Source organism: Trichoderma breve, chromosome 6 (assembly GCF_028502605.1).
Source record: "Trichoderma breve strain T069 chromosome 6, whole genome shotgun sequence".
Lineage (NCBI taxonomy): Eukaryota > Fungi > Ascomycota > Sordariomycetes > Hypocreales > Hypocreaceae > Trichoderma > Trichoderma breve.
Genome location: NC_079237.1, coordinates 315945 through 339667, shown reverse-complemented (window position 1 = coordinate 339667; position 23723 = coordinate 315945). Strand labels below are relative to the sequence as shown.

General features: G+C 45.5%; 8 protein-coding genes across 8 annotated transcripts; 4 read left to right on the top strand and 4 right to left on the bottom strand.

Annotated features, from left to right (window-relative positions):
- Nucleotides 1-1998: 1998 nt before the first annotated feature.
- Nucleotides 1999-3026, top strand: T069G_09014 (alpha/beta hydrolase fold domain-containing protein; the record flags this gene model as incomplete). Its single annotated transcript, XM_056176224.1, has 3 exons — nt 1999-2465; nt 2542-2805; nt 2870-3026. 3 exons carry the CDS (start codon nt 1999-2001, stop codon nt 3024-3026), a joined length of 888 nt encoding a protein of 295 aa, XP_056024702.1.
- A 2374-nt stretch (nt 3027-5400) lies between these two features.
- On the top strand, nt 5401-6369 carry T069G_09013 (uncharacterized protein; the record flags this gene model as incomplete). The annotated part of the gene is made up of 3 exons (XM_056176223.1): nt 5401-5412; nt 5468-5579; nt 5642-6369. The coding sequence occupies 3 exons, from the start codon at nt 5401-5403 to the stop codon at nt 6367-6369; spliced, it is 852 nt and encodes a 283-aa protein (XP_056024701.1).
- A 632-nt stretch (nt 6370-7001) lies between these two features.
- On the bottom strand, nt 7002-8904 carry T069G_09012 (sugar transporter domain-containing protein; the record flags this gene model as incomplete). Its single annotated transcript, XM_056176222.1, has 6 exons — nt 7002-7182; nt 7233-7318; nt 7373-7710; nt 7775-8440; nt 8502-8618; nt 8685-8904. 6 exons carry the CDS (start codon nt 8902-8904, stop codon nt 7002-7004), a joined length of 1608 nt encoding a protein of 535 aa, XP_056024700.1.
- Nucleotides 8905-11052: 2148 nt separating this feature from the next.
- Nucleotides 11053-13536, top strand: T069G_09011 (glycosyl hydrolases family 31 domain-containing protein; the record flags this gene model as incomplete). The annotated part of the gene is made up of 5 exons (XM_056176221.1): nt 11053-11226; nt 11279-11440; nt 11510-11713; nt 11774-13037; nt 13100-13536. The coding sequence occupies 5 exons, from the start codon at nt 11053-11055 to the stop codon at nt 13534-13536; spliced, it is 2241 nt and encodes a 746-aa protein (XP_056024699.1).
- A 214-nt stretch (nt 13537-13750) lies between these two features.
- On the bottom strand, nt 13751-15424 carry T069G_09010 (terpene synthase family, metal binding domain-containing protein; the record flags this gene model as incomplete). The annotated part of the gene is made up of 8 exons (XM_056176220.1): nt 13751-13838; nt 13893-14119; nt 14244-14393; nt 14476-14561; nt 14623-14853; nt 14909-14927; nt 15004-15130; nt 15183-15424. 8 exons carry the CDS (start codon nt 15422-15424, stop codon nt 13751-13753), a joined length of 1170 nt encoding a protein of 389 aa, XP_056024698.1.
- A 1158-nt stretch (nt 15425-16582) lies between these two features.
- On the bottom strand, nt 16583-17833 carry T069G_09009 (capsular polysaccharide synthesis protein domain-containing protein; the record flags this gene model as incomplete). The annotated part of the gene is made up of 1 exon (XM_056176219.1): nt 16583-17833. The coding sequence occupies one exon, from the start codon at nt 17831-17833 to the stop codon at nt 16583-16585; it is 1251 nt and encodes a 416-aa protein (XP_056024697.1).
- A 981-nt stretch (nt 17834-18814) lies between these two features.
- T069G_09008 (cytochrome p450 domain-containing protein) lies at nt 18815-20564 on the top strand (the record flags this gene model as incomplete). Its single annotated transcript, XM_056176218.1, has 5 exons — nt 18815-19027; nt 19089-19214; nt 19272-19425; nt 19481-20092; nt 20152-20564. The coding sequence occupies 5 exons, from the start codon at nt 18815-18817 to the stop codon at nt 20562-20564; spliced, it is 1518 nt and encodes a 505-aa protein (XP_056024696.1).
- Nucleotides 20565-21875: 1311 nt separating this feature from the next.
- T069G_09007 (triose-phosphate transporter family domain-containing protein) lies at nt 21876-23054 on the bottom strand (the record flags this gene model as incomplete). The annotated part of the gene is made up of 2 exons (XM_056176217.1): nt 21876-22688; nt 22827-23054. The coding sequence occupies 2 exons, from the start codon at nt 23052-23054 to the stop codon at nt 21876-21878; spliced, it is 1041 nt and encodes a 346-aa protein (XP_056024695.1).
- Nucleotides 23055-23723: the final 669 nt, after the last annotated feature.

Sequence of the window (23723 nt, the reverse complement as noted above, 5' to 3'; positions counted from 1 at the left end):
GAGGGGTAGAGAATCCGAGAGATGGTTTGCCACTACTCGTAGTTGGCGCCAGGGAGATATCCTAGCTATTGATAAATTTTTCCTCTGCCCCTCGCAATGACCCGTGTTCATCTTTCAGGAGCCAATGGGAAATGCCAATACACTCGTGGTAGAAGAAAGTAAAATCCAGCCCGTCATTATCGAGGCATCTTCACAAGATTTGATAGGCTCGCAGATTGTGTCTACTAGACCGGAAGAACATCCATCGTCTTCCATTAGGCTGTTGAAATAGCAAAAGAAGCCCATTCTGATAGATTCACTCCTACGAGATCATCAATGTATTCGATAGCATGTAACCTGATTCTTACCGTTGCTGCAATCACGCACAGTGGCGAGGAATGACTCGCAAGAAACTTGGGCGCGAATCGTCGCGATACACATCAAAAGCAACAGCAACGGGCATGAAAGATTCCAAAGAATATCATTGAAAACGCGTTGTTATTTTCCATTCACAAAATTTCAGTTACACTGAGCTGCCCTTCGTCGCGTATGGCGAAATACGCTGGTCGCATTGCCGAGCCTCTGGGTGAGATACTAAAATTCACGCATGATCCCCCTTTTGATAGGTTCTAAATTACGCCCGGCTTTGGTGGAAGTTTGTTGTAGGTAGAAGAACGGATACTCCATTCTGCCGCTGGTAGCGATGGACTTTCCATGGGATTTCTATTCTTCGTGCATGAACTTTGAACGAGAGCTCTCGAGAAAGTAGGACGCTGATAGGGGACGTTGACTCAAAACTGTGTGAGTAGCGACGGACTAAGTCTAAATACGGCATTCCCTTCTATGGAGGAGCAATTCCCATGCTTGGACCGCGTTGTTTATGTATGAAGCAAAAGTGGCTGTACACGGCATGCCCCTGATCCTTGCTAAGCAATTTTATCATCGTCATGATCGTACTACAAACAACTTGCAACGACGGAACAGAGTGCGCACTCTCTATAAACTGGAGTAGCCTTCTTATTTGCCTCTATTCGAGTACAATTCTGAATCCAATTCTTTATATACTTCATACCTGCAGTGAGAAAAACCAAGCGATGTTGTGATACGGCTGAGACTAGTCAGCTCGTAGTGTGTGAAGTGCGGCACAGCGGCATTGTCGGCATTCCCAATGGTTCTGTTTTATTAAATCTGTATTAAAAAGCACTCGTTGATGATGCGATTCATTATTGATTACCATGAGCCTGAAAGACGGCATTTGAATGCGGCTGATAGAGAGATCGTTCATTTTATACATCAATGGGTCTATACTCGCAAACTGTTGCCCACATAACGTATGGCAACTTAACTGTGTCCAAACTTGGCCACTCTTTTGCCACTGGCACAACTCTGCCGCCAATTAAAATCACTTGCCGCACCATCAACACCACTGATTCCAGCATGATTCCTAAAACGGAACCGTGGCACTCAATTTGCTTAAACACTATGGCATGACTTTGGAGAAAATACCTAGGAAACGAGCGCACGACTAGTTCTGGCAGAAGCTATTTTCGAGTAGCGCGGCAAACCTCCTTTGAGCTTGCTGCAGGTACAAACCCACGAAATCGGACCATGCTTTAGGTCAGCGCTCTATAAAAACTTACTCAGCATGTTCATCAACGGAGATTAAAGACATGTCGTCATTTGAATAGACAAATTCAATGAACGACCACCGTAATTGGACCGTTCTTGAGAGACAGAAAGGGACAAGGCTGCCGACTAGCAGATCTAATGGTATGCATGTCAGCACCATAATAATACTAACTGGGCGGCGGATGTCTTACAGCCGCCTATTATGCGTTGTTGGGACCAGGAGCTTAGTTGACAACTTTGGAGACAACGTTTACCTCATTGCAAGCCCAAAAGTTAAACTTGAAAAGTATAAATATATGTCTCATTGTCAACCCAATCATGTTATGCTCTGTAGCTTTCTTCAACATCTCTTTGGTAACCATCTGAATTGTTTCCAAGTTAAATCTGAAAATGGCAAACATCACCTCGGCTATTATACCGGCCGTCAAACATCTTGCGGTTGGAGATTATAATGTCTTCTACCGAGAAGCTGGTCTAGCCGATGCTCCCACAATCCTACTGCTTCATGGGTTTCCCACGTCTTCATTCATGTTTCGCCACCTGATCCCGATCCTCGCAGTGAGCTATCATGTAATTGCCTTGGACTATCCGGGATTTGGATTCACAACAGTTCCTTCCAAATTTCCTCATACATTCGATAACCTTGCTACTGTTACCGAAAAATTCTTGGAAGCTCTCCATATTTCGAAGTATGCCCTTTATATATTTGACTACGGTGCCCCTGTTGGCTTGAAGCTTGCTGTACGAAACCCCAAAAGCGTAACGGCTATAATTTCGCAAAACGGCAACGCGTACGATGAGGGTCTAGGGCCATTTTGGGATCCCGTGAAAAAATACTGGGCATCGGGAAGCAAGACGTAAGAAACTCCCATGTATTCACGGGTTGTATGTGGGCGGAATACAATGATTACTAACACAACACGCATAACCTAGTGACCGTGAGGCTTTGGAAGGAGTTCTCTCATTTAACACTACAGAGGGGCAATACACCGGTGGAACTACGGACGTTGCCGCTCTGGAGCCTGAATCATGGTGGCTTGACTGGACTCTCATGGCAAACAGGCCAGGCAACGATGATTATCAACTCGACCTGTTCTATGACTACCGAAACAATGTCAAGCAGTATCCAGAGTTCCAAGAATACTTTCGCAAGTCTCAGGTGCCACTACTTGCTGTGTGGGGCGAGAAAGATACGATGTAAGAGAAGACAACCGAGTTTTCCGGTCTCAGTCGATGCAAACTGACTAATACGTATATTTAGTTTTATTCCACCTGGAGCCAACGCTTTCAAGCGCGACTTGCCCAAGGCTGAGATTCATCTGCTCGATGCTGGACATTTTACATTGATCAGCAACCTAGATCAGATGGTGGGATATATACTCCCGTTCCTTGCCAAACATCTTGGCAAAGGATGTTAGTAAGATATTACATCTAAGGCATTGTGCCAAAAAAGAGGAAAGGAGTGTGATAAATTATATATCCGAGTACATAGTTCTCAATTGTAATACTTCACATTGTAAATGAGAAATCCTAATCGTTGTACTTGCGGCCTTAAACAAAGACATTCGACTTGTAAACTGCTCGAGAATCTATCATGGTCCACCAAAATGCTTTCTCCCAGAGAGTTTATTAATTATTCCCAAGACAAACCAGTGCTTACTTGGAACATAAGAGACTTGAAAGTGACCGAATTTGTTGGGCTAACATCCGCCTTTGCCCCTGCAGGGGTTTTAGGCCGCGGAGAAACCCCGTCCAGACTCATGTCGCGTCATCTTGCATACAGGGGCTTACATGTTCTACATGTCTAGTCGTACTGTAAGCGAGGTGAGACTCGTGTTATCTGGGGCAAGTGATTTTGCTGATGAAAGTGGCACGCAAAACTCTCACCATCCCACATCTTCTTCTTTCATAGCACCTACTCCAGTTGCCAACTGTGTGATATTGAGGACAAAAGTAATTACCATAATGATAATTTGAAGACGGGTGTTGGCGTCTCAATATTAGACGTTCCGGTAGATACGTGTCACCATTTGTAGGTGTGTTCGCGGTACAGGAATGTAACACTCAGCAATACCATGAAATGTCATAATAGCAAGATAGTTCATCTATAAAGTTTTAACACAAAATCGAATACAAGGAACCTATGTAGGTCTACAGGGTTAATCAGTTCCATATTCCCACCTAAGAGTGCATAACTTTTACAACACTCTTGGTACACCTCCCGCTGGCATTACGCATCCCAGCTTCTGTTGCTCGAATTTCTGCAAGCATATGCTACCTAACATTGCCGTTGATGAAATACATATCTAAATATATCTAGCTTCTTGTTCAGAACTCGGGCTGCCGATATGTTACATAGCCGTCACAAAACTATCACGCGTAAACGCTTTATCAACACTCATACAGTAAAGGGTCATTCATCGTGGAAATGTGCGGGACCAACTTCCGGCCATTCGCCAATTTGAGACGGTCTATACTCACTTACAGTGGCTTGCATAGAGTTACTTCCGACAAGTTGCTCTATCGCTTCAGGATAGTATCTGGAGCAGTGAAAAACACTGCTCGCCTATACTATAGCCATTTACCGTTAGTACGGTATGTCTACAAAGCAATCCTCAATGACGATCAACTCTAGTTTGATGCTGAGGTGATGGGCGTTATGTTTTGGCGAGGATAGAGCCAGCACTAGTAGTAAAACACCTCATAGCCCTACGGGGGCAAATCAATCAAGAGCTCTTCGGCTAGGCTGGATATTCCTCGAGCTGTCGATTGTGGCGTTTGGGGTAACACCACATTGGCAGAAGCCATGGCGACAGACAAGCTCATGTTGGCGTGGATGGTGGGGGCCGCCGTTAGATGCTCAGAAAGCCAACAGGGAGATTGCCACTTCGTGCTGAGAAAAAGATTCCATCTGGAAACCTATGAGGGCTCCACAAAGAAGCTTCCGCACTTTATCGCAGTTCCAAAGCAACAATTGTAGCAGGCGAACCATGCCCACTATGACCGCCTAGCCCACTTGTGGATAATGCAAGTGACTGAATCCGTCGTTGCTATGCTGTTGTGGTTGTGTTCTTAGTCATCATGGTTATTGGGCAAAAACAGCGAGATGCTTGTCCGTGGTTTGTTCTAATGGCAATGACTTCAGCACGGAGTTGTGTGATGTCAGCGGCAGCATTGCAAAGAGTCAATGCTTGCCAATCCCGTTTCTCAACTGTCGGATGATTTCATACTTTAAAGACATAAAACATGCCTATGCATGTCAAGTCGTCCGTATTTTGATTGGTAACAGCGCATGCAGCAAGACTTCGCTTCCGGACGAACTCGGGCGGCTGAATAAAATGCACTTGTGCCAGCTCAGCATTCTAAGAGTGCAACACATCTACCGAATTGTCTACGCTCAATCTACCCACAGTGTATCTTTCGTAACTAGCTTGGCCACTAACTTGTCTCATGCGGCGCGAAAAATTACTCTCAATGGCTGACAAACTTTTTTTCGTCCGTGGTAACCTACGTAATTAGGTTTCATAGCTGTGCCCGAGTCTGCTGGGAGAATTACACCAGTGGGCGGTGATCAGGATTCGATTCCATATGGCTTCTTGGCGTTCATTTGTTGATTCCATTGGCATGGAGATATTGAGAAAGTGTAGGGATATATAAACACATAGAGAGATGCTTGTTTTCGAAAAGAAACTTCAGAAACAACAATAAAACAGAATCACAGTTCATCGCTACATCCAATAGTACTTCCGAACTCTATTTCCACTTTAGTTGATATCATCTTGATTGCCCACAATGGCCGAAAAGGTAGCTACAACGCATGCAATGAAAATCAACTTCACACTAACATTTAATTGTTCAGTTTACTATTTATTCGTCGGTGCAGAGCCAATGGGTTGGGGTCATGCTTCTTGCGCTTGAAGAGAAGGGCCTCAAAGCAGATGTAGATTACGATGTGAAAGAGATCACACTGTGTAAGTCTTAAAATCATCATATTATCCACGCCACGGACGGTTCTAACAAGTCTCTGCATTAGCAACTGGCGACAATTTCGCGCCGGAATATATCGCCATCAATCCCAATGGCACAGTACCTTCTCTTACTGCTCCATCGCTCAGCAAGCCTATCATTGAAAGCGCCGATATTTTGAGATGGATCGACTCTCGTGGGACCAAGACACTTGTACCCGAGGACGAAAAACGTTCCAAAGAAATTCTCGAACTTATGCATTCTCCTTCAATGACTACAAATCTCATCCTGTTTCAGGCACGGGATCCTGCTGAGATGGAAGCCAAGAAAAATAGCTTCTGGAATGGATTCCTCGAGGGGCGCCAGACGCGCCTAGAGAAGGAACTTGCCGCACAACCTGAACATCCGTTTTATGTCTCGAAAACTGCGGAGAATCTTGGCATTACATCATTGTATCGCGCCAAGGTTGGGCCCGAACATGAGGGTCTCTATCATATGACAGACGAGATGTACCGCACCATGGCTGCAGGCCTCGATAAGCTGGAAAGTCTGATTGCATTACCATTTGCGGCTGGCTCTCGAGTCAGTGAGGCCGACTACAACACGGTTCCGTGGCTCGCACATGCCATGATGGGAGCGGAGACGCCGGTGACAGCAATTCAAGACTTTGGTCCTTTGGAGAGGTTGATCCAAAAGACTGTGCCAGATTTCAAGATTGGTCCGAAGACGAAGCAGTGGTGGTCAAACGTGGCGAAGACAGAGGCGTTCAAAAAGGTGTATCCAGTCTTGCATTGAGTCATTGTCGTCGATTTGGCTCGGCGTGATAGAAATTGGCCCAGCTTTTGCTGGGAGACCCATCAACCATGGGCTGCTTGTCAAAAGTTAACACATACGAGATTGTATTTATAAGGCACTTTATCCAATACCTATACCTCTGTCTTATACCGAAACTGTTACAGCTAATAACCAATGAGTGACGCGCTTCAACATTGCATTTGCCAACCGGTCTTTCCAGGTGGCTCACCAACATAACATAGGCAGACTAAATGGTCTAAATCGCGTAACGAAATGATCTATAAAATCACTTGACAATCTAACGCGATAATAGGGTGTCAGGTCTTGAACACCCACGAGTTAAACTATACGATGCTATATATATATTTCTCCAGTAACTACTACTATATTTATATTTCTTTAGTAACTGCTACTATATTTATGTATTCTTAATAACTACTATTATATCTTTACAATAAAGTTCGAATTGGCTGAATACATGATCTACGAGCGGGTTCAGTACTCAGATTACTGAATATATGTACGTATTCATCTTGCGGTCTTGCTTTTTCTGACCTTCGCTTGAAGAGATACAACAATTTAGATTATCTTATATGTGGTAAAATGAAACGGAAAGAAGAGAAAGCATTCTTTCACTTCTTTTCCACCACTTCTGACTGAATATGCGTTTCATATGCGTCGACCTCTTCCGATGCAAATTTCCGAGCAGACACCTTCTTTGCAAACAAAATATCGAGTTCTTCGTATGTCCTGCCTTTGGTCTCTGGTAGGCGAAAGTAAGCCCAGATGAACGTCAATAGAGCTGTGCCTCCCCTGATGACAAATGTTAGCTGATTCGCTTCTGATGTTGTTATTTAGCTTACCAGAAGAACCCTGTCTTTCCAGATGCGTTCCAAGCAGTAGGGTTCATGAAATAGGGCTCAAGGACCTGTGAAACAATATTTATGATCTAAAATGGTGTCAGTAGTGTATGTGTAAAAGGAAGACTGGTGTTCGATAATACCTGATAGGCTGTTCTGGCCAAAGACACCGTAAGTGGGCGCAGCCTGATTGACGATGTCTCGGATACGATTGCGTATGCAAGAGGGCCGACTGTTAACGCATATACGAGAAGCCAAAAGATGCATAATGCCGCCTCTGCCCAGATGGCGTTCTTCGCGGAGGTCGCAGCGTTAATGATTCCGATAACGAGGAGCGTGGTACATAGGATACCTTGGCCCGTTACGTATAAGGTTCTGCGGCCGAAATGGGTGATCAAGAACCAGGAAAATACTGTTCCCAGGAAAGCAATTGCCGTTCCACCCAAGTTGAGCTGATATGCGTGATCTGGGCTCATGCCAGCTGTACGAGATATGTTAGTATAGTTACTACTGGAATGCTTTCGTTTTGACTTTCGCGATCTTACCTGTGGTAAAGAAATAACTAGGAGAGTACGCAAATGAGCTTCCAGAAAGAATCTGCCCGAAAAAGGCCACGCAGCAAATTTCTGTGCGACGAAGGTCAGTGCCTTTGAAGCACTCGATGTAAGATTTGCTTTCTTTCGCTTGAGTCTCTTCGATGTTGACGGTGTGTATCATCATAGCAAGCTGGCCATTGATTTGGTCCTCAGTTTTCTCTCCTCCTAGACGTCGTAGGCTCTTCTTGGCATCGTCTACCCGGTCTTTGCGCACGAGGAACCAAGGACTTTCGGGCGCAAAGAAGCAAACTATCATGAGCGGGACAGGCCATATCCATTGGATGGCAAATGGAATACGGTATGCCCATTGATCCTGGCGGTGGATGAGTCCCTCAAGCACACCTGCTGCGATGAACTGGCCGATTGCCCAGCACAGGTTGACATAGGTCGTGAGGTAACCTCTCAAGTTTGTTGGGCACACCTCTGACGCATACGATGGACTGGCGACTGCAAAAACACCCCAACTTAGGCCGCAGAGGATTTGACCAACCAGTAGTACCGCTGCGGAGTTGGCGAAAAACACGATGAAGACGAAAGCATTCATAAAGAACAATGCTCCAATCATCACGTATCGGTAACCGAGCTGAGACACGAGATATCCGTTTAAAATACCGCCTGAGATTTCCCGTACCTATCAGTAACACAGAGCAGCCACAAGTATGAGTAGGGTCAATACCAAAAATTGCTCCAACTGTCGAGCCCATATTCAAGCCAGACTGCCAAGGTGCTGAGACCTGGTACCCCACAGTCCCTCCATGATCCGTTCCATATTTCTTTGCGAACTCGGGATATCCTTCATGCGTCGCACCTCAATGTCAGAGTCCCAGTTTTAGTCAAGTCAAGGGCATATGTAACTTACCAAAGAAATTGCCCATGAGAATTGTGTCGTAGCCCTCCATAATGATACTCATAGAGATCATCATGGACCAGAATACAGCCTTGCGGTTGCTTTTCAAGGCCTGCAACAAGGTCTGGGAATGTTCTTCGTCGGAGGCATGCTTGGCATCGACGATCGCCCCTTCACCGAGAGTCTCCTCAAGATGAGTGGCCGCCGCCTTTGTAATGTGTACTTCTGCCATGGCAGCAATGTAATATGGAAGGCTATCCAACCACCGAATTTAGGTCATGAATACACCAGAGCAGATTACAAAGGCTATAACTCGAGGGCCACAATTTTGGACATGTACCGAGTCTTATACGAATTGGAAAGGCATGAGAATTGGGCGAGTTCCGGTCAGCTGGCATCATTAGCTCGTACCACTCTCGGGATCAAAGGTAATTGGAGCGCCAAACAGCATGTCTAGGAATAGAAAGAGCCCAGACCGCACCAGATCGCCCTGTGTCTGTCATTTCTGGAACATTATAGCAATTATCCACACGGTTAATCAGTATTAGCCTATACTCGCAGTAGTGCTCATATCGATATTACAAGCCATCGAATCCATGCGCGTCTCGGTAAGCCTTTAGCTTTCGATGATTGATGGGCATATCGACTGATGCTTTTGAGATGGCTTCAAACGCTGCTCAACCCCACGTTTGCCCCTCTTTTACCCGAACAATGCTAACATGGTTGGCATTCCTAGTGTACGGAGTGCATGTAAGTTTGGACGCGGATGATTACGTTCCGTGGCTGGACAGGCAACTAACGGCATTTACGCTGATGACTTGAGGCTTCTACTCCGCAAAGTCCACAGGGATATACGGGCGGTTGGAATGTTCGTTTCTTTGGGGATGCCTCTCCAGCCGGCTGTCGCTATGTTTTACGACTCAGCCGTACCACGTGAATACGTAGTACTGTGTGCAATTCATCACCCTCAAGAAGCTTTAGATGGACCTCATCGGAAACAATGGCAAATTAGATCTTATCTCGGGAGCTGGCCATCCAGATTTCGGGTTGCAGTTCGCTTATGATCATCAGCCAGTTGACCCTCTACCGGGGTCTTCTACTAATCATCCTCGCTCAGAACATGGCACGACCAAACACACACTTCGGACTTTCTGCATCCTGGAACGCGGGGATAGACTGTGGCGTTACGAGATCGCATGCCAGTGCAAAATAACTACTCCGAAGCTGCTGCTAAGACTCCGACTTTGTCGGTCAAGATGCGGTGGGGTGATATCCCAGCTAATGAGACTCCGTGCGAAGTAGGACTGCCTCTAATGCCGCATGTTCATTATCCCATCTTAAGCCGGCCTGCGGTGTTGGTAAGATTGATGCTGATACCAGTATCCCTTATATTTACTTTTATTGTAATATCAGCCAAGCTAGCACAAAGACTTTTGGGAGCGCTACAAAGCTTTGCTCCGACGGCGTTACTATAACACTAGACCCTTCAAGTTGGCCGAAACTTGTGGGAAATATTCACACCAGCTAGATCATAACGACTAGATGCTCACGAAAGGGCGCAGCTTGACCCATAAAGCTATTGGAAAATAATCATGTGGTTTTGTAAAGAATAGCATCATTCTAAATGCCTCAGGAATTCGGAAATTGCTTGTCGGTCATAATCTCTCTGCCAGTAGGTGAGCCTCGCATCATAAATAGTATTTTTCACAGTTATGTAAACGCCATCATAAAGTCCTTCTAGACTACCGTCTTCAAGACGATGGTTGCAAGAACTACTACAAGTCGCCAGCTCCACGATCTAAGTTATGATAGAGTTTGAGATCTAATGTGCTCCAGATACTCGGTACAGTTTCCCTCCATTACGGTCTTCGCATCAATGTATACCGAGCATGCATGCTCGCACTCGGGTCATTGACCCCGAGCTCTCGACGCCACCATACGGGTCAACGTCTCAGCTTTATCAGATGGCCCCGCTAAGCACGGAGTGGTATTAAACTCCGTACTTTATATGCAAACCCCATATCATTCTGTTGAGTGGCACGATTGGTGGAACTCGGTATAACACTCGACATCGGCAAAATGTCTTCTTAGCGCTCGTTGACTTCTCCGAAGGCCCCATTCTGGGATCATTACGGAGCTCAAGATCTTGATCATTATTAGAGCGCTTCAGCGACAGCCGAGATTTTAGCCTAAACGCAAGAAGCATCCAACTGATCATTACCACCTGAGAAACATCAAACCATAGAAGCCCTCTTATTAGCAACTAAGCAGAGACATTTTACTTATTTCCGTGGCCGCTTCCACAGGTATAACAGCTATACCGGTCAGTTGGTCGTAATAACCGCCAAACGAGAGAGGCGCAATTGCGCAAAAAGGTATAATGACAAAGTTTAGAGATGGCATGTGGCTTCCCATAGAGGGGAAGAGGACGGAATATGCAGAGGATGTATATACCATCACGAAGCGGGCGGATGGTCGAGCGCTATCATTACTATGTCCGACGAAGCAGGTTCGTTCGCGGGGTGATACTCTAAACCTGCCTACTGTGACACTTGTAAGTATATCTCAAATTTTAGGTACATGGGTTTAGATGTTGATCCTTTTAGGACATTGAAGCTGTTTTTGATGGCGTGATTTCTGTCGAAGCCACTCACTGGTCTGGAGCTGCAAAGAAGGGGCCTGACTTCGATCTTTTCCCTCAAGGAAAGCCTCAGGACGATGCTAGTATTTCTGTGTCAGGCAAAGGGACGACAATTGCGTCAGGATCTGTGAGCGCTACGATTCATCCTGACCAACATACGTTTGATATCCGTTTCCATGCAACAGATGGATCTCAGGCCTTAACATCACTACAAAACCGCAGCGTGGGGTTTGCTTATGGTCCAGCGCCTAGCACCCCTCTTCAGCTTGATGATATGAGAAACTTTGATCACTATATGTTCACGCAAACAACACTTAGCGTGGGGGAGACTGTACACGGACTTGGTGAACGGTTTGGCGCATTCAACAAAGTGGGTCAGAGCGTCACTCTATGGAATTCGGTACGCCTTGGCACCTATCACGTCTTCTACTGATATGCTTGACATGCTAACCAGTAGCAGGATGGTGGCACAAGTTCTGAACAGGCCTACAAGAACGTATCGTTCTGGCTTAGCAGTCGGGGATATGGCGTCTTCATCGATACTCCAGACAAAGTTGACCTGGAAGTTGGAAGCGAACGCTCATGCCGGGTACAAACCAGCGTCAAAGGTCAGCGTCTCAAATGGTATCTGATTTACGGGCCCTCGCCAAAGGAGGTTCTGTATAAATACACCACTTTGACTGGTAGGGCGGGAAGAGTCCCGGCCTGGAGCTTCGGTCTCTGGCTTTCTACATCATTCACAACTAGTTACGATGAAAAGACCGTCAGTTCATTTCTCGAGGGCATGGCAGCTCGCGATATTCCGGTCGAGGTGTTTCACTATGATTGCTTCTGGCTCAAAGCATTCCACTGGTGCGATTTTGTTTTTGATACGGAAATGTTTCCAGAGCCTGCAAACATGGTAAGCCGCCTCAAGGCTAGCGGTCTGGTCAACAAGGTATGCGTCTGGACGAATCCATATCTCGGCCAGGCTTCGCCTGTTTTCAAGATGGCAGCAGAGAAAGGCTATCTATTAAAGAGAAAGAATGGTGATGTCTGGCAGACGGATCTGTGGCAAGCGGGAATGGGAATTGTGGATTTTACGAACCCTGAAGCTACAAAGTGGTTTGTTGGCTGCATGGAAGCTCTCTTCGACACCGGTGTCTCTGCTATTAAGACGGACTTTGGCGAAAGAATCCCGGTCAATGAGGATATACAGTGGCATGACCCAAACGTGGACCCCTCAAAGATGCATAATTACTACTCCTTCATCTACAACAAGGTGGTGTATGAAGCTCTACAGAGGCGCCACGGCAAATCTGAGGCCGTTGTCTTTGCAAGAGCATCGACAGCAGGTTGCCAAAGATTTCCTCTACAATGGGGCGGAGATTGCGAGTCGACTCCTGAAGCAATGGCTGAGTCACTCCGCGGCGGCCTGTCTCTTGGTCTATGTGGCTTCTCTTTTTGGAGCGTGGATATTGGAGGCTTTGAGGGCTACCCATCACCGTGGATATACAAACGATGGGTTGCCTTTGGCTTATTAACATCACATAGCCGTCTTCATGGTAGTAACAGCTACCGTGTTCCGTGGACGATTGACAATGACGACCCGGGAGAACAGAGCTGCGCGAAGACGTTGGCAAGATGGACTGCTTTAAAGGCCCGCCTCATGCCTTATTTATATGCGCAAGCGGCGGAATCTATTGCAGGCGGTCTTCCGCTAAGTGTTCGCGCCATGTGCTTAGGTATGATCCATTCGCATGAAGTGTGAGCAGTATGCGAGCCAGTCGCTAACGTTTGTTTCCAGAGTTTCCGGAAGACCCAACCTCGTGGTATCTTGACCGCCAGTTCATGCTTGGATCCAAATTACTGGTGGCTCCAATTTTTGAAGAGACTGGAGAAGTTGAATTCTACTTGCCCGAAGGTCGATGGACGAACTTTTTCACTGGGGAAGTGAAATCCGGACCTAGGTGGGTGAAAGAGAAGCACGACTTTGATACACTGCCACTTTACGTCCGCGAGAACACGATATTAGTTTTAGGCAAAGAAGGCGAGCGGCGGACGGTATACAACTATCTTGAGGACGTTGAAGTTCGTTTGTATCAAGTCAGCACTGGGGCTGTTCATAAGCTGGTGGATAGCGAGGGCAACGAAAAAGGCACGTTAACAATCGATGCCAACAATGCTATTGCAGGTCAAAATCTTCTCCAAGGCAATCCGAGTATTCAGATTATATCTAAATAAGTCAAAAAAGAATATTTACGAGTGGTTTGATGCTATCATTTACGCGAGAAAGATCAGTCTTCTCAATAAATTGTTGCTAAGTTTTTTTTTTTTTTTTTTTAACTCCCTGATCAAATTGTCTAATAGTCTACCTAATGTATACCCGTATTCTTGAGATCAGTGTGTAGGAATATTTCTAAAGCTTCTATTATTTTATCGTCTTGCAGTAATCCTTCTATTTTTGGTATGAGTAATCCAACAATAGCTCTCGCTTGTCATTCACCTGGCTCAGCTTAAAATATCTCTCACAATTGTAGCTATGTCTGCATGTCAGCGATCTTGGAATAACATAATTTACATGTGAATGTTAAACTTACCTCCAGCATGCAGTGCCCGTCGCTAGTCTTTGACATCCGCGTACATACTCGCGGAGGTCCTCGTTAAATTTCTCGTCAGTTTTGCTCCAAGGAAGCCTGGCCTCCGCAGCCACACAAATCTCATAATGCTCTTTCAAAATACCAAGAACTTTGTCTATGGCCTCTTCAATCGATAGGTTGTTGGTGTTCATGAAAAGGAAGCAAAGGTTCTCGAGTTGTGAAACGCGCTGAGAGGGGGTTAACCACCAAACGCCTTTGTACGTGAACACAAGTGAATATTCAACACAAGTGAATATTGAACAGAAATGAATGTTCAACACATGTGAATGTTAAATAGAGATGGTGACTCACAAATTCTTTCTGGGAGCTTTGAACTTCGTTGACAAGAATCGTCAACTTGGTACACTCCAAGACAATCTCCTCCATGGCTTCATGCCTGCGTACCCACTCTGGGAGCTCAAATTCCATTGCAAATTCGTTTTGCGTGATAGAAGGGATGGCCTAAAAATAAATAAGTTTATTATTTTAAACTTTTGAAAATAGTATTAAAAAAAAAAGAGAGTGCTAAATAAAAACTACTTACACCAACGTCATTTGCACGATTATTGAAGTGATCCCATGGATCAGGAAGATGATCTGCCTCTCTCACAGCCTGTTGTGTGCTGGCACCTATGTATGTTCCTGATTAGCTATTATATAGAATATATATATATATATAATATAAGCTTACCATTGATGTAGTCGTGCAGCTCCTTTCTGAGGCGTTCTATGGAACTAGGTCCAAGGCCCTTTCGGAGATCTCTGAGGATAGGATATAATATCTCCACAGTACCTCGGGAACCTGGTGGAGGTGTGTAATTGGGATTAGGACCAAGACAATCGTCAACACACTTGTTTGTCTCAGCGCAACACTGTAGCGTGCCTTCTCTGTCGTGGGTGAGCTCACCCCCAGTGTCAATCTCTATTGGACAAAGTCAGCGTCAAAAATGTCGAAAATTAGCTGTAGCGTTTTGTACCGTCGTCCCAAAAGAATATCTGCATCACATATTAGCTTGATATCATGAAGGTGTCATGGGAGTGTCATGAAATGGGACTATATATCTGTGCATACCCAATAAAGAAACTGTGAAAGCACCAGCATCTTATCCTTTGTGCAGTGAGGGTAGTAAATACCCGTTAGGAGGGTATAGTTGCCACGGGCTCGGTGCTTAGCTTTCTTCTCCTCTGCCACATTGACGCTTTGAACACGAATCAGTTTAGTATTGTCAATATGAGCAACTTGAGACTCACGTTTTCAGCCATTCGTCAATTTCCAAGTTGATTTCATCAATATCTGGTTGGAATTCGCTAAGCCAGCCAGGCATGAGAGCAAGAATATCCGGCACGAGAACTTTCTTATTCAACACTCTCTTTATGACTTCTTTACGTTCATCAAATATCTCGGTGGTATCATTCTTGGTATGGCTAGTACCAAGTGTGTGCTTCAAAGCAACATCACGTATAAAAAAGACGAGACTCCTGAGTTGATCCATGATATCAGATTAGTCCAAATAATGCCGTCTTGTTCCAGGCGACGGGCTCTTGGATCCCGCTGTATTAGCAGGATATTTAACATTCTTCAAATGGGCTTTGCGGATGTACGGATATCTCTTGAGCCAAGATCTTATCAAATCCATCCCCTGATACCAATGTAACATGAATCAGTTGTCAATAGCCCCTCAAAGGAACGCATTAACGTTACGAGGCCCGAAGCCGTTCAAAGGAGCTCATAATAGATATGTAACGATGACTAAATCGATATCCTACGATTTACGAGAACTCCATAATCATCACTTGTAGGCTATCCGGGGAACCTTGGATACGTCCGCCCGACAAAGCTAAGACGAGGCGAAGGATGCTGCGGTCGGAGTGCAGTGGAGCTTCGTGTTACACAAATTACGTGATGTGCATGCAGGCAACATTGGACGAAAGATCCCATTAGCAGATCCTTGCAAACTTGAGTCTTGTGCAAACCATACTCGTTGCTGATTAGTTTGTCAAGCGCTTCTTGACCAAAAGTAACTCTCAGCGTCCGAAGATATAATTGGCATATGCCGTACTGGGAATGTAACACCACTAATAATCCCTAGGTTGATATGCAGCAAGCATCATGCATCGTTTCATGTTTGAAGAATCTGACCGGATATTCAATAGCTCCCGTCATCCTCGGCAGCTACTTCTTTTCCGTAAGGTCTGTTCCTTTCATATAACCCATGGCTCAATAAATCTGCAGAGATAATCTAGATAATGCCTCTCGTGTCCAGTAGTACAGTTAGTTCGGACCGTCTGGTGGGTTCATTGTCAATCCCCGCGTATTGACTAGCCTTTAATAGCAGCTGTAATCCCAGCGCTTGTGGCAAAGCCGCGATCGGGGAGTTTCTCACCTCAGCACTACCGCCGTCAATCGAGCTTGTCTGCGTTGACCTCAAAATCTTATATCACTTGACAGAGCCTGCATATCCGTTTGCCTACAACTACTGCAGTGTAAGTGGGGTTTGTGATAGACGGATAACTGTGGAATGGAATGCTTGTCAGATAACGCAATGCACCGTATAAAACAGAACATTATTGCAATAAAGAGGCAAGCATTGTTTGGGTCAAACGTTTCATTCAAGCACAACTATGGAGCATATACTCCGTAACCAATCCTTCTAATCCTTCTTTGGCTCTAAAACTCCGAGGTGGAGTATCTCTTCCTTCGTAATGTCAAACTCAAGTGGCTTCAACTTGCGCGTCTGATCGAAATGCACGCTTCCGTATCGCAGATAGGCTGCAAATGTTCCTTCTATGTTATCCTTATCATGGTGTTCTTCAGAATCCCAAAGGTCTGCCAAAAAGGAATCCAAAGCTCCGGGTGGGCCGTGAGAGAGCTTCATGGTAGATGTATTGGCAAGTGCATCTTTGACAAAATCCTCTGCAGCTTGCCAAGTTTCATCCTTGACAACACCTTCGCCCACGCGTTGTTTCGTAAGAAGCTCAAATTGGCGTGTGCCAGACCAGCCCGTCACTTGCTGAAAGTAAAATGTTTCCTGAAGGGCGGAAGCCAGAAACATATGCTTGGCATAGTATTCTGGACCATTGAACCCATCTGATGGATCTATGATCTTCCTTAGACGCTCAAAGGCCATAAAGTGCGAAAGGTAATCGCTGAAGCCTTCCATCATTACACCAAGATCTGGACAGTTCATCTTGTCCACAGGTGGGCAGAGAAGAGGCAAATGCTTGAGAAGAGGAGACTTGTGGAAGCCATGAGAGTTTGTCTTCCCTTCCCAAAGTGCTAAATAGATATCATGCCAGCGCTTAATAAATGGGTTATTGCGTTTGGCCGCAATAAATCCATTGAGCATAGTGAGGCATTCAGGGCGTATCTCGATAACGAAACCGGCCATCTCATAAGGCGAGGCAGGGTCCTCAATCTCTTTCCAGCAGATATCATCTATATGTCGAAACAAGAATGAGCCGGCGTCCATCCAAACACCGCCATATTTCCACAACAGTGGAAGCCTGATAAGATCTCCTTGATGAGGGCCGACGTGAGGTCCATCCATAGTATTGTTATTAAACGCATCGGGAAAAAATGATTCCTCGACAAAGTGGTAGATGTTGGTCTCGGAATTGGGCACCCGGTCGAGAAGGTGTACTGTCCATTCGGGACCGAGACGGCGAACCCAATTGATGACATTCCGCTGAACCCATGGGGCCATGTTGCTGTAGCCAGAGTGCCAGAATGCCCAAACATTCTTATCTGACGTGACCGGATGTCGAAGTTGAAGCCATGCTGCAATCTCTTCATCTGAACGAAGGTCCAGCTTTTCTGCTGGTATGAGCTTCAAACCATCAGGGACCTCTGGCTTGGCCGTGCTCGTATGGTGGGATACTTCTTCAACCTTGGAAGGGGCCATTTCTCTTGTTCTTCACGTCTCAGAATCGATATAGACAAAATGAATATGCACGAGAGCCTTGTATGGCAACAGCAGATAAGCAAGGATTGAGAAAAATGGAATGATGACGCCCCATCTTAAAAGGACATGATGTTGAAGGCTAATGAAGCATATCCGCGTCTCCCAGAGACGGAAGGTGGCGATTTCACGCCAATGCAGCATCTCGCGCTCTACCGTCATGTCATGGTGCAAAGACCAAAAGAATCCAATTTTTTCACGATCGGAAAGCGGCCGATATTGAATACGAGATGGTTCATCTGATAAAAGAGGTAGGATTCAAGGAAAGAAACCTACGATTCACTTAGCTCGGTCTTTCATTGCTGACACTGCGGTGTGAGTGATAAGATAATGGTGAATTGGCGATGTCACGTTGCAATGCCTCTGTAAGACAGAACGGCATTTACGAGCATGTGCAGTAATTCATAGACTCCGCCTACCCATGTCGATCTTTTTAGCGCTTGCAGATTGCTTGGCTTTGCTCTAATACCGTGCAGCAACACCCTGCTACTCTTGAAAATATTTTGACGATAACATATTTGACTCGTGTATTAATAGCTTGTTGGCTTAGTCTAAAAGGGAAACACGATAGTGAGTTATCATTCCTTTTCCAATGCTAGCCAATTAACTCTCCGATTTTCTTTCCATTGGCCCGTTTACCAATCAATGCATCTTCAATGGCTGATTGAACTGGACACATCAACTTACACAGCCTAAACGTAGGTTACATTCCTCCTGCTTATGCATGCATGTTCTGTTTCCCCATTGACAAAGTCCCATATATGTTTTTCAGGCCCCTGTGAGGAACTAGCAATCTTTTGGGGTTTCCACCGTAGGATATAAGACGACTGAAGCTTACAATATTGGTCTAGTGCTCTCTCTTCGTGCTGACAGCTTGTTTCGATTTTCTTTCACAGTTTACTCTGAGAAGGTCAATCTGTTGACATGGCACTCTCAGAGTTGCTGGTAGACATGGAGTCACTCCCTACGCTGGCGTGGGTATCGCCTGCCCTAACAGCTGTGGCCGTCATACTCGTAGCTCTGTTTTCTGGTTACCGGAAATCACCAAAAGGCTTCAATGTTCCTACGCTTGGTGAAGATTCTCAGATGCGATATGTGCAAGAAGCCGACGTCCTTCTTCGAGAGGGATATGAAAAGGTAAGTGTATCTGGCAACAAGTCAGATTGCTTCACAACTTCTAACAACTATTTCAACATAGTTCAAAAATACCATTTTCCAAGTTCTTACACCAGATGGCCCAAGACTTTTTCTACCAAGAAAATTTGCCAATGAGTTGAAGCCATTTAAGCGGCATGAAGCCAGCGGAATGAAGGCTCTAGCTGACGTATGTCACATATCTGCACTCATACATAAAGTTCATATATCTAAACTAATAGTCTAGCGTCATCTTGGCCATTACACCACAATTGATCATGAAAGCGACGTGATGCTTGGAGCTATCAAGATTGATTTGAACAGGAACTTAGGCTTGTTTGTCGGGGATGTGGAACAAGAAGTTGCCCACTGCTTCAAGACCAAATTCCCCTCTTGCGAAGGTATGTCCTTCTCAGTGTCCAGCTAATAATCTTCTCTATCTCACACAAGCTGCAGAATGGACCCCAGTTGATCTCCACGAGACACTGCTTCGAATTGTAGCCCAAGCTTCTGCTCGTATCTTTGTCGGTTATCCAATGTGCCGAAATGATGAGTGGCTTGAGTGTAGCACCAAATTCGCATTAGATGTCATGACTGGTGGTGAAAAATTAAAACTGTGGCACCCATGGCTTCGTCCATTCGCCCAATACTGGATCCCAGAGATGAGACGGATCAGGGGCGATCATCAGCGTGCGCTTGATCTGCTGATGCCGGAGTTGAAGAAGAGAGCCACAGAAACAAGACACCCTGATGAGCCGCCTCGACAAGATATGATACAGTGGATGCAACAGAGAGCTCAAAAGCTTGGAGACAAGTCATTTGACTACAAAGAATTGGCGAATTTGCAAATGCTTACAGCAACAGCAGCCATTCACACAACCAGATTAGCTATCATTCATGCCCTGTACGACATTGCAGCCCGTCCTGAATACATAGCACCTCTTAGAGAAGAAATCAGAGAGGTAACCAGAGACACCAACGGTGTTCTACAAAAACAGCACTTGACACAGATGAGAAAGCTTGACAGCTTCATGAAGGAGTCTCAAAGACATAGTCCTCCGTCTGTTGGTGAGTTTCCTCATTTAAGAACCATTCAACCTTTTCGTCAAGACTAACATAGGTTACAGCTACTTACCAGCGAAAAGCCATGATTCCAATTGATCTATCTAACGGCTTTCACATCCCTAAAGGAACAATTGTGCAGTGTAATACCAACATTCTCGATGAAACGCCAGCTGCATGGGGCGCGCCACATGAGTTTGACGGTTTCAGATTTTACCGTCTGCGAGAGAATCCTGAAGACACCAACAGGTTTCAGTTTGCGAGTCCATCATACGATAGCATGCAGTTCGGTTTCGGCAATGACGCATGCCCTGGTCGGTTTTTTGCTAGCAACCAGATCAAGATTATCCTGTCCTACATCCTTTCAAATTATGACATCAAATTTGAAGATTCAGTAAAGGGACGGCCAAAGAACTTTATGTTCGAGGTCAATGTTTTGGCAGACCCCACGGTAAAGGTGTTATTTAAGAAATTATAAATAAGGAACTTCAATCATCTATAGTTTAGAAGCAAAAAAGAATTATCAAAAATATGGAGCGGTCATCCAATAGCCCATCGACTGCTTGCAATCCAAATGTCACAGCAACATGTAGAAGAAATACAATTCATCCATTGAAGTAATGCCTATTTGAGTATTTGTTGCATTTATGAGCCTTCTACCATCGCTATTTTGGTCTAGTATATGCTAATATCATGATGAGACTCTACTACCGCTACGTTCACCTAGTATCTGTTACTACCATGGCTGAATCGGGGCCTAGGATAATACTATTGAAATGTATGTCAATTGGCCATAGTATATTGCTCTAGCCTACTGGGAGAGACCGCCTGCTTATGCCTGTGACCTAGACTGACCCCTGCTTAACCAAGTACCGCTACTTCTACTAAGTCGGTGCCCCTATTTTCAACAAATACTTTTACTCATAGAAAAGAAAACTTTGAGATCTACGATAGTTGTTCATTCATTGGGTAGTGCCATGTCAAGACGAGTTTCGGCATGGTCGCATAGAGGGCAGTTAAAGAGAAAGAAAGGACAAAACAACATACCCAAGATAACCATTACATAAAACACAGATCGATGAAGAGGCCGGATAAGCGTGTAACTGAAATCCTCCTCCTCTTAATATTTCAAGAAGATTTTGAGAGGGTGTTACTATGTGTAATGAGACTGGAGGTAGTAGTAGAGGACAGGATCTCAAACTTCTGTTAATTGACATCCATAATCCGCAGTCCCACCCTATACGATCTAAAGTTATCAGTATGGAGTGGCATGCTGTGCTGCGCCTCGATTCATAGGGCTTAGAGCTGGTTCGTAAAACTGGAACAGACCTCAGCGGGAATAGTATCCTAGTTTTAAGCGAAGCCAATCATTTTTAAAGATCTACCCCGTATCGGCATACGAGATATTCCCAGCAGCTATACGTCATAGCAATACGAACCTCTTATGTCTCCGCCATACTCCGTACATGTATCAGGATTGCGAGAGCAAAAGTTATATATACAGGCCGAAGTTAGGATAATACCAGCTGCCTAACGACGAGCTACTCGACATAGCTTTTATAAAAAGATACGCAACATGGCAAAATGGCTTCGCATCTATTTATTACCCTATCTACATATGTACCGTATACCAGACCACCACATCGCTGCCTCTCCATCGAAGCATAGAACTCGTAAAATGCCAATCGCTAATTTTGACCAACACAAATGCAGTATAAGTAAAATATACAAATTCTAGTATAGTATAAGTTTAGAGAATGTGCGTAACATCGCAGGCGATTATGTGACTCTATCGGCCTTCTTTGTTTAATGTATCGAGTTGAGACTCTTGAGCCTCTTGAGCAACGGGCAAATAGCTTCCCTTTTTGCTATGCGCATAACGGTCTTTGGCCCAACCGTATAGGGCACTTCCACTTAGAATGAGAGCCATGCTGCCTGCACGATTGGCAGTGATTGGCTCTCCAAGAGTCACAACGGCGATGGCGCTTTGGGCCACACCTCGTGCGGCTGTCACAATCATGTGAGTGGTTGGACTAGTGACTTCGATTTGCATGAAGGTTGCTATCGTGAGCAAGAATCCGGCCACGCCAGTAAGCACTGCTGTGCCTAGGAACTGGCGAGCAGTGGCAGACACTTCAGCTGTGGCTGTCGAGCTGAAAAGAGCTGCAGTAGTGCCCAGTTCGCCAGACAAGACAAGCAGCGGCATGTAAAATCCAACGGCCATGACATTCGACATCCAGACCATCTGCCACATTCCTTCGCTGCTCTTGCCAAGAAAACGCTTGACGACAACGGACTCGACGGCTGTGGTGAAACTAGAGATGACTCCGAGCAATACACCCTTGCCACTGGTAAGCATCTGGCTGTAATCCGATGCCATTCCGGCGCCAAAACCAGCCATGACCATGGCGCATCCACCAAGAGACAACGGCGGGTAGTAAGGGCGTGGTCGGAGGACGAGAAGCGACAGCATGAGGGTGAATGGGAGTAGAAGTCCTCGAGCGATTTGGTAGACCGATGCATTAACGGAAGCCAAGCAGTATGTCTTTGCGAGAATGCCGACAAGTCGGGCAGCAGTGAGTGGGAGAAGTGCAATCCAAGCCTATAGTAAGTACCATCCCATATTAGTAGCTGTCACACGAATGCGCGGCGTCGTAGCATCGATATCGTCGGTTCCACGATGATCGCAACTTGATCGTGGGACAGATAAGCAGTGCCAGTTATCACGACAGGAACATACCGAAACGGGTCTTGACAGTGTAATCCATTTTGTAAAGTAGCCGATGGTTGTGAGGAGCACAACTTGTACGGTGGTCTGGAAAGCCAGCAATGTCACGGGAGCGTCGATGCCGTTTAACGCAGATTTGGAAAGGATTGTACTCAAGATGGCGCACGTCGAGTGGAAGAGCACAACCAAGGCGATTCGGCGCCTGGAGGGCGGCGGACGGGCCTCTGGAGCTTCACTCATATTGGAGCGATACTATTTCGTAATAAATGGTCTGAGCGAGTGACTGGAAAAGGAATAAACGAATGGCTGGAATATTATTCCGTAAACACGACGACGAAAGGAACATACAAAACGACTACTTCGCACTTTGGTTACAGAGTCAAAATCTCTAGGTGCTTGTACGGTACGAGTAGGCAACGGAAATGCACAGGTTTCCAAATGCTAGCACTAGTAAGTAAAGGGGCAAGCTAGTGATTTGCCCAGGAAAGATTATTCCATGCGGCTCTCACACCATCCGAGTACATTATTACAGGCACTACGGACAATACGGAGTACGGAGTTCAGTATTACCACCATGGCTAACGAAGATCCTCAACAAGGCTCAGTAGCATGGAGTGGTAAATTCTGTAGTGGGGATCATCTTATCGGACACGGCCCACCAAGTCGTTGACGGAAAAATGCTTGTACTGTAATTTTATAAAGAGCCGTACTGTATGGAATTCCATAGAGATATATCTACAACTGACATATTTATACTGTACTGGTTTACTGTATGAGTACCGTCAAGTAGGCGGCATGCCTTAGCAGTATATACTCGTATAATAAAAGGCTATTTTATGAGACTTTCCCGAGCGACTCCGTACGAGTAATAGTCTTCTAATAACGCATCCGATTTTCCGTGTGCTTGCG